Raw genomic sequence first — 12,596 nt, forward strand, 5'->3', positions numbered from 1 at the left:
GAAGAAGGCAAAGTGCCGCTGCAGACCAGGCAGGCGGTCTGTCACGTGGCTGTGACCGTACCTTACACCCCGTGTGGTATTATTTTGGTTTCCCTCTTTTAAGCTTTCCCTTTTTTTCCTCACCAAGTTCTCAGCATACCTCCTTTTCCAGCTTATTTTCTGCCGTTTCTTGTACTTTTGATATTGCTTCATATGGGAGTAGGGTATGTATTTCTCCTTTCTTTTTGACTGACATAACTTACCTCATATAATTTTGCCCTACTCTCACTCTGTGCTCACTTTCCCTCTCACTTACTCCTCACCCTGGTCGTCCAATCTTTCCGTCACAATACAACCTTTGTCCAGACCCGACGGTGGGGAAAGTCTCAGGCTTGGCCCGAGCCACTATTGGCCTAGCCGCAGTGAGGCATTGGGGATTCGATACGGCGGCCAACTCACATTCCCCACCCATACCGCGTAATATTACGGCAAACCCCCCCCTCCCCCCTCAAAGGGTCACTTTCCGTTTCCTTCAAGAGCAAATGGGGAAAAGCTTAGTTGACCCTCCATCACGCAGTCATTCATTCATTCATTCATTCATTCATCAAGGTGGTTTGTGAACCACTGATTCTACTGGCCTTGTCTCTCCCACAAAGACTTTAATGCACACAAGTGGTTCGCCATCCCCTAATAATGATCAATAAAATCACTCGGACCAGATCAAACCGGGTTATGGTTGTTGGATGATGTACTCACTGACTAACTAGGATGTGGGCAGAGTGGCGGCGAACATTCCATGTCCATCCCGTGTGCCCTGCCGGTCTACTACTACGGTAGTAACTGGCCCCCAAGCCAAACAGCAGCTGGGGCGTATTTGGTAGTATCGAAGCTATTCTTTAGTCTATCTACTTAACCTTTTAGTGAGAACTGGCCAAGGGGAGAGACGCGTAGTGCATATAGTCGATGGTGTAGATGATTACCAACTCACTCACAACACACACATTCTTTCTCTCTCTCTCTCTCACTTACTGTACCTTTTCGTACTTTCAGGGCAGTGAGTAAGCATAACTATGCCCGTACTATTGAATCAATTCATTGATTTGACTGATTGCTTGATTGATTGATTGATTGATTGATCAATCAATCCATCCATCCATCCATCTCGTATGCATGTATGTAACTAGTATTCACCATCATCCTTCTCCCCATAAAAGTACTAACTCACGGACGGATGCATCCCTCAGCAACCCCGGTGGCGTTTGAAGAAACTGAAAGACTCGACTCGATCCAAACTCAGTAATTCGTCACGTACATTTTACTTACGCACGAAGAGAGTTTCCTCTTTTGAATTCAACGCTGACAACTTAATCTAAATCATAGGGTTTCGGCGTTAACGTCCACTCTGTCACTCCTAAGACCAGAAACTCTTAACAGCCTCATCCTTCAGCACAGACATGCCCAACCCTGGAAATTCTTAACTATATATAGTAAGATGGCAAACAGGTGACTAGAACTAATTTAATACAAATGTTCAATTCAGCTGGGATTTCCTTCCCCCATCATTGGCATCCCCCCATCAGCAAGGATAACCCCAATTATTCCCCTCCAAAACCAATAGAGACCCGCCCGGTAACTGATAATCTTCTGCACCGGCTGCATCAATTTATATCAATCACTGATCAGTCATCAATCCGACTAAATTTCATACCGTTTCCTTTGCTTCAATTACTTCATTACCTTTTTACACTCTCTAAGTTCTCCACGAGGTTTTATCCCTCGTGTCATTCTCCTCTTTTAAGTTCTATCCTCAGCTCACTCAGAGCGAGAGAAAGGACCATGCTGAACTCTAAGCAATCAAAGCTTAGCACTTTCAGCTCTCTCAGCACATTACCAAATCCTACTACTCCAAGATACTAAGTCGAACCTTAGCACCATCCATCCCAGATAACCTTCCCTGCTACATACAGGTCATGCAAGCAAGAGAAGAAGAAAAATATACTCCATCCATCGTCATGATCAACATAATCTCACCCACATATGACTTTTTCTTCATCCCCTACCTACCACTGATCACAATGGTATCATCCATAAGCATCATACACACACACTCTCTCTCTCCGTCTCTCGACGAAATACCCCAAAAGTAACATGACCTATGAAACAGCAACCTACACCCTGATTCTCCAACTCCAAACAGCCCCCCAAACCGGTTAAAGTAGCTTTACCTTTCCGTCACATGGCCCCCGAAACCTAATATCCATCACCACCATCATCATCATCCTTCTCCAGCAAACTTCCATATATCCTACATGATAGGCTTGCCCAGTAGTTAAAGAAAAAATCAAATCGGATTAAGTTTCAGGCCGCCCAGATGTAACTTCAAGCTCCCTGAATCATTAACTAAGAGACCGACGTCAGATGTGTCCCTTACAGGATTAGGTGGTGTGTGTTCATTCTCAGCCCTGTGAGGATTTAGCATCTTTCGAACTCGATTGGGTAGAAGCGTGATGGATGTGATGGGTGTGATGTGTGGATGGATGGATGGATGTAACCTCATAGTGATAACAATGAGGAATACGAGACACACACAATACTATTATTCGATGTGGATTAGAATCATGGAAAGAACAAAGTACGCAGGTTTCAGCTCTTTGTATTTCTAATCATCTTGCTGATGCTGACGTTTTAAGTCTTGCATTGAGTCATTGATTAAGCAGCTGGGCATTATTTCAAGGAATGACTATTATCTACGTCCATGTGTGTGTGTGTGTGTGTGTGTGTGTGCTATTCGCAGAGACTCAATATACTATCCTACTTTCAAATCCATCATATTTCTTCATTTACGTACTATATACTCACTGCCCGTGCCTCTCTTTCACGACCACCTACACAGCTGATTCAGTCACCAAATATAACTATCTATCAGCCTCACCTACACTACCAACACCCCCATCATATGTCCATCCCATCTATCCCATCCATCCACTCAGCCAGCCAGCCACTCACTGAGCAAGTAAGTTAGTAGGAAATGATCCGATTGGGGAGTTTCATTGAGTTACTACAATTAGAAAAAGAACCGCTGCGTAGAATACATGCTTTTGAAAAAAAAAAAAAAAAAAGCCTATGTACGTAGGTAGTACTTGGCTTGGCCTAGACGGCATGATGGGAATGCTACACAAGGTCGTATGCATGTATGTACGATCATCATGGATGGTTGTTTGTTTGTCTCTCTGTCTGGTGGATTGGTTGGTTGTTGGTACTTATCATCCATTCCCTCTCACACTTCTCCGTTTACATATATATGAATAATCTGATCTGGTGAGTTCGTACTTTTGCCGATGCAGAGTACTGCTACTGCTTGGTAATGTGCTACTGCCGAGTACAATGCTGTCTGCCTGGCTGCTAGTGACTGACTGACTCTACATGAAACAAGCATCAAACTGACCTACGCAATCAATCGAACCACCTATTACGAACACATTTCTCCAGTGAATCCAGTCATATTATTCCGCAGCATGCGTGCGTGGTCTATTGCTAATAACTAACAGATAATCTTCCCCCTAATCTAAGACTTTGAACTCGTGATATTCTGCCATAACGACGAATGCGCTAATCTCCAAAAGCAAGCAAGCGACCGCGGCTCGGCCGGCAAAATTCTATTTTTACAAAAAATTTGATGCAAGAAAGCAGCCCTCGACAGGAAGCCAGCAAAAAAAAAAGAAAATGGGAGAAATAAGGGAATGGGATATGTCGGGTCGTGAGCAATGGGCCCCGGGCGGGAATATGAGTTATTCCATCCCACGAGCTCGTAGCCAGGTCAATCAAGGGAGACTCAAACGAGGTATGCTCTTCGCTGAAAACCACCAGTTCCGATCTTGGACTGCGCCATTCTTGACTCCGCCAATACAACGCCAGGCAAATGATCGATCAAAAACAGGGAGGCCGAAGGATTCGGTGACCGAAAGAGATACATTCCCGCACCACCTTCACTTTTCTTGTTTTCCTTGTCGCCGTGTAGAATGGCATGATTGTTTCTTTAGTGTTGTGGTGTCGTAGGAAAATATAGAGTAAGATCAAGTTTAGAAGAATAAAAAGGAAGAAAAGGAATTGGAAAAGTGTAAAGGAATGGAATGAAGAATGTGCAAGAATCGAAAAGCTTCACAGATCCTAAGGGCCAGCCTCAGTATCGGTCGTCTGGTCTCTCATTGAGTTGCATGACCAAGGACTTTAGTGATGTTGCCTCCGGACTCCAAAGTCCCGGACGCCGGCACCGCCACCACCCTTGGGGCCGAGCCACACGATCTCGATCACACTGTGGCCTTCGTCTTCTTCACGCACATACCACTGGTGCACATTGTCTCCAACCACGAAGGCATCACGCAACAACCAACGATCCTTTGTGACACCTTCCTGATCACGGTTGCGGAGGGGTCCCAGGCGGGCCTCGTAACCACGGGGGTCTTCCTCCCAGGTCTTCTCAGTGTGGTCAAAGTTGATCGCATCATCAGGAGTGTTCTCATCGTAGGTGTACTTGACGAGCGAGTATCCGTTGGTGAACACCCAGAAAGTACGGGTGGAGCGACCAGTAGCGTTGTTCACAATCTCTTCCTGGTCAAAGACCCAGCGGCGCAGAACCGAGCGGCGACCCGCAGCGGCAGCCACAGTGGTCATCTTAACAACATCCTTGGTGTACCAACTGTTCCAGTGGTGCAGAGACTCGATCTTGCGGCCAGACTCGTAGACACCGTCAACCTCACCCTTCATGTCCATCTGGTACAGAGAGGGCCAGAGGGTAAGAGGGGTCTCTCCATATCTCTGGATGCACTGGCCGAGCTTCTGGTCACCAGGCTGCTCACCCCACGACTGGCACTCATCGTAGTATTCCTCCAGAACATCGAGGAGGGGCTTGGAAACGAAAACACCAGCACCACCGAAAGCAATGTGGCCGAAAGTATCCACCTGCCAGCTAGCTTCAGACAGGGCACCAATGTAATGCTTCTTGTTCACATCGAAGAGCTTCAGTTCCTCAGCGATGGTCGGCAAGGACAGGAAGAAAGTGTCATCATCGATGAAGCTGACCCACTGAGTCTGAGGGCGCTTGGTCCTGATGGTCTCAGCGAATGCCTGGACCAGGCCGAAGTAACGAGCAGTGAAGTCCAAAGGAGACTGGATCAGGGTCAAATCCAAGCCACGGTTGCGGAAGTAGGCCTCCTGCTTGGGAATGTCGTCGTCCGATTCCGGAACAAGCACAATCAAGCCAGCCTTGGTGTTTCCATAGGAGTACAGCAGGGAAGGAAGCAGACGGTCCAGACGGTCCGCAGTGGTGGCCAGACCGAACAGGAGCTTATCGGTCTCGTCCACATCGTTATCAGCAGCAACGTTGACGTCGATGATCGGAGGGCAAGGCAGGGGTTCCTCGTTTTCGGGCGACACGACCATACCACGCTCCATGACGGTCATTGGAGGGAGCACGGGGACTTCGATATCCTCAAGCGAGTTGAACTCGGTCTTGGGGCTCACATGGTGAGGACGGAAGTAGGCACGGGTGTAGTTCTTGCGAGGAAGCCATTCGCTGAAGGGCAGAGGAGCCTGAAGACCAGGGTCCACGTCGCAGGCCTTGGATGGGGGTGTCGGTTGCAACTGGATTTGCGGGGTTGAACCAGCGACGCGATCGGCTGGATGCTTAAAACGCAGAAGGGCAGCCTGGTCGAAGCGCTCGACGCACCAGAAAAAGAACCCAATCGAGAAAAGGGCGATCAGAGGGAAAACCGTCTTCATACGGAACATCGGCATTTTGGCGGTATTATTATGAGTATTCTTGAACATGTGAGATTGTAGAAGTCGGTGACGAGTTTATTAAATTTTATTTTTCTCTCGTCTCAAAAGCACGTCAACCGGAAACGAATGGTTGTCGTCACTGGAACCGTTCTCGCAAGTCGTCACGTATGGAAATATGGTATAAAGAGTGGAATTGGCTGATAGAAAACTGATCCTGAGCAGGAAAATTTTTTCTATTGCCTGGTAGACTGTCAACGAAAGGCTGGCAGCGTCGAGACCTGCGACACGGTCACGGAAAGGGGTGAGAAGCCCCGGAAGAAATTATGGGGGGCAGAAAGCCGCAGGAAACAAGTAGTAGCGAGGAGAATAGAAAAAACCCCAAAGAGAACAGGCCGACGAAATCGCGACCAGACGGTGCGTCGAGGGCTCAAAGAAGAGAGAACAAGAGGAGGGAGACGAGCGCTGAGTGTCGAGGGGTTGAGGATGTCGCGAGAGGAAAGGGAAAAGGGGAAGAAGGATACGGAGGGGGGGAGAAGAGTTCGAGAAGTAGAGGAAGAAGATGAGGGCGGAAGACAGGAGAGACAGGCGACTGGGAGCGATCCCAAGTGGGAATGCCGAATGCTGGACCACGGGTTGGGCTGGGGCCAAAGCTCCTCCACTGGGTAATTTAATCTGCAAATATTAAGCTCAGCCCGTCTCTGGTCTGGCTGATTCTTGCTGTTGGTTTCTTGCCGGGCAGATTAAACGACGGAAGGGGTCTCTTCAAGTTGCAGAGAAGTTATTTTGCTTCCTTTTCCTTTTTCTAAGACAAGCAGCAGCCAAGTGTTGCACGGCAGAGAGAAACGAGAGGAAGGTAAAAGAGAAAGCAAGAGAGAGAAGTATCAGATGAGGTGAAAAAAACACCAGCTGGCCCGGATCGAGGAGGGCGATAGATGATTATTTTTATCTTGAAATAAAAAAAAATAATAATCCTAATAATGCTCACTCACTGTCTTCGACTTCCTAACGAGGAATTTACAGAATTTACACCACGATGATGCTTAGTGTTCTTATGCTCGGCCTGTTGACGCCTCCCGCTGTATGCCAAGTTATTTACTGTTCCTTTCCATTTCAATCTTCTGTATTCTCTCTTTTTTGTTCTTTCTCTTCTCTTTACAGTATCCTGCTTTGTTTACACACACACCTTTCCTGCCACCTCTTACGCTCTTTCTTTGCGCTTCAAGAATCATAGCTGTTCCTGCCTCTGGACGAGATTTGTGTGAGTTTCCTGAACACGGCACTGCCCACCACCCACCTATTTCTTGATGCCGATCCCTGACTGAAGGAAGAATGTCGATGGGCGGATCTTCACTGCTCCACCCGGCCGGTGGCGGGTAATTTTCAATCTCGGATTTCGGACCCTTGCGAACTTGTGATACGGAAACGGCGGCCGTTCATTCCTCGACGCGTTGACAGTCGTCGTCGTCTTCGTCTTCGTCTCCATCTCGACCTCCACGAAACAATCCATCGTCAATGGCATAGTATGATGCCTCCGCGTCTCAGGATATCATTCTGTGACAGTAGTAGATCCAGGGAATGCCCCGATACATCGAATCATATTAGTTGACAGATCTCAAGAAGTCAATGCATTTCCCCAGGCTTTGTTTTCCCCCTCCCTCCCCTCTTCGATGTACAGTACATGCGTGGATGCGTATCTCCGTCCAGATCCTCCAAGTACCACATGGATGCGCAGAAGTCCCTACAGCAGAGTCAACTGATCAATCAAGCGCCTCCCGGAGAAATCAACATGGTCTACAGAAATAGAACATCACCGGAAATCCTATTCAGGCTCATTATTCTCCGGCTTTTCTGCCTTACTGACTCCCTCTTGGTATTTGTAAATGTTATGCTTCTAAGCTTGCGTCGACCATTTTGAGGCAATCCCGTTCTACTAGGTTGGTTACTAGAGAGACCTGGTAGCCTTCATGATGGAATGTTCAAGAGAGTGATCACCGTTGCTCGTCTATCTTAAACTGAACACTCTTGGTAATACGAAAGACTGTATGTCTTTTTCCCTTTCTTATTCTTTTCCATGATGTTTGTGGTGGTACGGATAAAATGACAGCTGGTCTCTGGCTGCTTCTGGACTCCAGCATCAATCCTCCATACATTCTCGGAATGTTCCAGCGGGTGGACCATCTCGGGCGGACTGCTATTCTTATCATCCCGCTCTTTCTTCTTTCCCGACACGCTGATAGCACAAAGTATTAATGCAGACAGCGAATGCGCCCACCACACCCATTTTCACACCTTCAGATCCGCATGCGCATTCATATCCATGTCCGGCGCCTAAGACATTAATCCGTCCATTCATTCATATTCCAACTTCACAAACAGGGTGTAATACCCTGTCGAATGTCAGAACGCCTTACAGAGTAACCAACCGGCTGGTTGGTGCAGCTAAAAAAGATGGAAAACTTCGATCTGCGCGGTTGCCCGCCGTTTCAGCCAGTGAGGAAAGACCCTTTAGGGGCTCGCTGGGCCGGTGGCCCCACGGGCCGCGTGTCCTTCCCTCCCCTTCTCCATCCAACCATCCGTTCTCCTATTCTTGACGCTCGCTCTCCCTCTTCCCCCGTAGTCACGGTGTATCGGGTATAGTATCAGCTCATACCCTGATTCAGTCCAGTGGTGTCCGCGGAAGTGAAACTAGGCTCGTCATGGCCACCAACGTGCGGACCATTCAGATTGGTAGTGGAAGACTGACCACAACAAGGTACCTTCGCTCTTCAGCATTAGGCCGATAGACTAACAGTCCACCACTCTACTGCTGGGCTGGGCTTGCCTTAACACATCCACCGGTCGGCAGGGTTTACCTCGACGCATCTACTTAGTGTCGGATAGAAACCCTCAGATCCGGACAGCGGAGTCTTCCGTGATCCTGTTGGTCTTGATTTTCAGCTGCCTTTCCATTGCCACGTACTGGGGTTTTACAGACGAATCCCATCCAATTCTTAGGACCAACATCCTCTGATTTTTTGTTCTATGTATAGTGCCACCACCAACTGAATAACTGCTCCACGAGTTTTGGAGAGTGGCAAAGTGTGGCCGTGTGGTTGAGCCTCATGAGTGGACATGGGCTGAGCGGATTGCCTCCAGACTCTCGGCCTGTACCTGGTGGTTCCTCTGGTTGAAAGTGGTTCTGTTACTGCCCGTCAGCTGGTCCAACCACCCACGTTTCAGTGGAAATTTTGCAATCCCATAAGTTACGTCCGCCTTGAACAGCCCGTCCGGACGCGCGTACTTCGTACCTGATACTTTCTCCCCTCGTCACTCGGCAGCTTGTTATTGATGGATTGTTCAAGCTGCGTATCCGCGGAGGGGTAAACCCCAGTCAAACTGCAAGTGGGCGCAGAAAAGTAAAATGTTTGCGACATCATCCGACCCAATCGCAGGCATCCATCAGCAATCGTGTCGCCGCCCCCCCTCATCCATCCAGGATTGACCGGGCTGGCGCCATCGTGAACACCTGAGTAGTCAGTCTACTCCGTAGATACAATTTATTTCACACAAACGTTTCTTCCTACCGTGCGCACGGCAGGGAAAGGAAGGAGAGAGGGATCGACATTGTGGTCGTTTCGCAAGCATGACCAACTTCGCTAAAAAAACATTGCCGGACAATTAAGCTTGAACGCCAGCCTTGGCAGCTGTCACCTACACACCCATTTGATGGACCCTGACACTCTGTCAACAATCTCTGTGCATGAGATGCATGATACATCCAGCTGTCCTGTGGCATTGAGTTCAGCTCTCCCCAGGATTTCCAACTGGTTTACTGCAAACCATTCGTCAGTCTTTTCACTGCCCAGCCCCAATCGTAATTGCATCCCAGATGGGCGTTCTAAACTCCAATGTAAGCATTTCCCTCCCCCTGATCATCATCCAGCCATCGCCATTCGGTCCAGTGTTGTTCACCCAGAGCCGAGATGCCAAGCACACCATTATGGGCCTCCGTCGCTGTTTAGGGAAGGATGTGCACCCGTTCAGGTTCGACTGCCGTCCTTCTCTTACCGCAAAAGGACGATAGCACTCCGTAGTTATGGATCCAATGTCCAAAGGGAAACGAACAATGACATCAATTGGAAGAGAGGAGGGTCCTCCGTTCAGGGTCCATGTCGCTCTTTTCCGACGCCCGGTTCTTCCCAAGCCACCTGAATGAGGTAGAGTACGGAACGGCATCCAGCAAGTTCCTTAGATGGAGTCACGCTATGCCTTCTGCGTATCCGGGAACCCTGGGCAAAAAAACATTAGCCCGTCATGGAACAGACCGACTCAATTCGAAAAAAACCACCTGCATAGTTTGCCAGCGTTTTCACACTACTCATACGGACACCTGGTTAGTCGATAATAGTTTTTACTGCAAGTCCACCACCAACGGTCACCCGTTATCCTGATAGGCCAATTGCCGCGAGCATGCAATCGGCCACTAAAGTAGTAATCAAAGCCCGAAAGCGAGAAAAATAAATAAAAGCTTGGAAAGGAGGAAGAAGACCACTCTGGCCAGAACCGTGGTATAGTTATCATAGTAGATAGTAAGTAATGATGCCATATTCCGCCATAATGAGTATACATAAATAATACTTATGAATAAATGAATGTACACGCGTCTCAACATTCGACATTCTCTTCTCCAAACCAGAGAGAGAGAGAGCCTTCCAACGCCTCTGCATTAGCATCATATCACAACAAAGAAAGAATAGAAAAATAAATAAAAAAAAAAAAAAAAAAAAAAAAAAAAAAAAAAAAAAAAAAAAGGAAAAGAAAAGAAATGGATCCCTCTACTATCACCCAACTTGCCAATTTAACCTGCAGATAAGGACTATCTAGAAGGAGTAGGAACCCGGAAATTAAGCGATATTAAAGTGAACACCGATTAGCCTACTTTGTATCTAGTCCGTTAATCTACCCGTGGACTATAGGATCTTAGCCCGCCGATAGAGCGTTTCAGATTCAAGATTTCGAGGAAATGAATTGTGGGTAAGAAAATTGTGTTGTCTCAAAACGGGTAGATAGATAGATAGTGGGCAAGTAAGGTAAATGTCTCAGAATGATTTATTAGTTTGGTTATTTGCGGTGTAGATCTTTGGATTAATTGGCTTGTGGTCTGTTACTGTTATATTATAAGCTTTGGGGGGATTGAGAGTACTGGGTTAATTATGTGATCTGAAACAGAGTGTGTATATTTGATCTACTGGTTTTGTGAGATGTAGATTATTCTCTTTTTGATGTACTTTGTTTGTTGTTGTATGATTTGTGATCAGTATGATCGTGTATATATTTTAATGTGCATCTGTCGGAGCAGATCAGATGATGGTTGATTGATTGTGTTTGATGTAGATGTCAGTTGGTGTGATATATTACCCGACATGGTAGGTAGATGGTCGAATCGGGCTGTCACTTATTACTAGTTGAGAGTGTAAATTTGAATTTAAGATGATATTGTTGATGTCGTTATTAAGTACTTGGAGGGCATATAATCTAGGGACTATACATATGTTCGTATGCTCTACACCTGGTTTCATAGTAAACCAGGAAATAAACATACGTAGTCGTTCACAAGTACCGAATGATGCAATTGAGCTCCTGAAGTTCACAATGTAGACTTACTCAAACACGTTATCCATTGTGGAGGCACTGATTTAGGGATGAGGGGTCAGTACTAATAGAGTATAGTGCTAGTAGTGTATACTTGACTCCTACATTTTGGGACATCTGCTCATACCGTTGCATATATATCGCTAGTAACTTCGTTGAGTAGCATAGAAGCTGCAATGATAAAGATAGAGAGAGAGGAGAGAGAGTGTGTGTGCAATATAAATGCCATATGTACACTCATAAGTGTATTATTATGACACATGTCCTCAGGTACTTCCAGGGGGGTCTGTTTGAAGCAGTACTGATGACAGTACCATCACTGACAGGGGCTTGCTGACATAGTCAGACAGACCTCATGATTGTACAACGGTAATGATGAACTGGTATTTCAGGTTCTCTTCAGGAAAGGCTAATCCCCCCCCCCCCTTGCATGGCGGCTGATAACATATTAACAGTCCTGCTAAATACAAAATAGCTATTTTACATGCATGACATAGTAGTATTCGTATGAAGAGATGATGTGGTTATATAAAGTTCTAGTTAACACCTCAGAAACATACCCAAGAACCCAAGGATATTGTAGACCGATTCACTGCGGTCACAGCTCATTTCTCAATCTTAACATCAGTCTGTGTGACTGTGTCATTTGCAGGAGTACCTGCCTGATCCTTGTCCGGCGAAGATGCTACACCGTTCGGAGTATCTATCGGACGATGGTATTCGAATTGTGACGACAGTATATCCATGGATGAGCCATGGACCAAACCAACATTGTTCAATTCCACATCATGCTTGATCTCATAGACGCGGCCGAAGTGAATGCGGGCGGCGCTGGGCAGTACTGTTGATAGCTGCTCAAGTTTCAGGCGTATGGGCTGACTGTTCATTCTTGTTTCTTCTGGCAATGGTTCGGGAATGTACTTCGATGAGTAGAGATTAGCATATAGCTCCTGATCTGGTTGATCCGAACATCCTCTTCCTGAGTAACTGTGTCGATATTCGTCAACAAAGTGATGTAATGAAATCGGAATCTCTTTGAGATGAAGGGGTCTCACGTATGTATACCCAGACAAAGGCAGGATTTAGTACCCTGCTGGACGACCACAAAACGGCGAATGGTGATGGCTCCTACCCAAGGGTCCATATTCCAGGTGGGAAGGTTATATTCATTGACAGTCATTTCTTCAATTTCTGACTCGGACAGAACA

At 46.9% G+C, this 12,596-nt stretch overlaps 3 protein-coding genes across 3 annotated transcripts; all 3 read right to left on the bottom strand.

The window, feature by feature from the left end:
• Positions 1–4,120: 4,120 nt before the first annotated feature.
• On the bottom strand, positions 4,121–5,942 carry gfsA (glycosyltransferase family 31 protein). Its single transcript, XM_025689355.1, has one exon. The coding sequence runs from the start codon at positions 5,803–5,805 to the stop codon at positions 4,207–4,209; it is 1,599 nt and encodes a 532-aa protein (XP_025535628.1). The 5' UTR covers positions 5,806–5,942; the 3' UTR covers positions 4,121–4,206.
• A 1,020-nt stretch (positions 5,943–6,962) lies between these two features.
• On the bottom strand, positions 6,963–7,342 carry BO79DRAFT_51466 (uncharacterized protein). The gene has a single exon (XM_025689356.1). The coding sequence runs from the start codon at positions 7,274–7,276 to the stop codon at positions 7,052–7,054; it is 225 nt and encodes a 74-aa protein (XP_025535629.1). The 5' UTR covers positions 7,277–7,342; the 3' UTR covers positions 6,963–7,051.
• A 4,651-nt stretch (positions 7,343–11,993) lies between these two features.
• Positions 11,994–12,568, bottom strand: BO79DRAFT_274483 (uncharacterized protein; the record flags this gene model as incomplete). The annotated part of the gene is made up of 2 exons (XM_025687609.1): positions 11,994–12,367; positions 12,478–12,568. The coding sequence occupies 2 exons, from the start codon at positions 12,566–12,568 to the stop codon at positions 11,994–11,996; spliced, it is 465 nt and encodes a 154-aa protein (XP_025535630.1).
• Positions 12,569–12,596: the final 28 nt, after the last annotated feature.

The sequence above is a fragment of the Aspergillus costaricaensis genome, assembly GCF_003184835.1.
Source record: "Aspergillus costaricaensis CBS 115574 unplaced genomic scaffold BO79scaffold_37, whole genome shotgun sequence".
Taxonomy (NCBI): Eukaryota; Fungi; Ascomycota; class Eurotiomycetes; order Eurotiales; family Aspergillaceae; genus Aspergillus; species Aspergillus costaricensis.

What these genes read in the sequence shown, in the direction of transcription:
- gfsA (XM_025689355.1), bottom strand. Translation starts at nt 5,805, where the DNA reads ATGTTCAAGAATACTCATAATAATACCGCCAAAATGCCGATGTTCCGT.
- BO79DRAFT_51466 (XM_025689356.1), bottom strand. Translation starts at nt 7,276, where the DNA reads ATGCCATTGACGATGGATTGTTTCGTGGAGGTCGAGATGGAGACGAAG.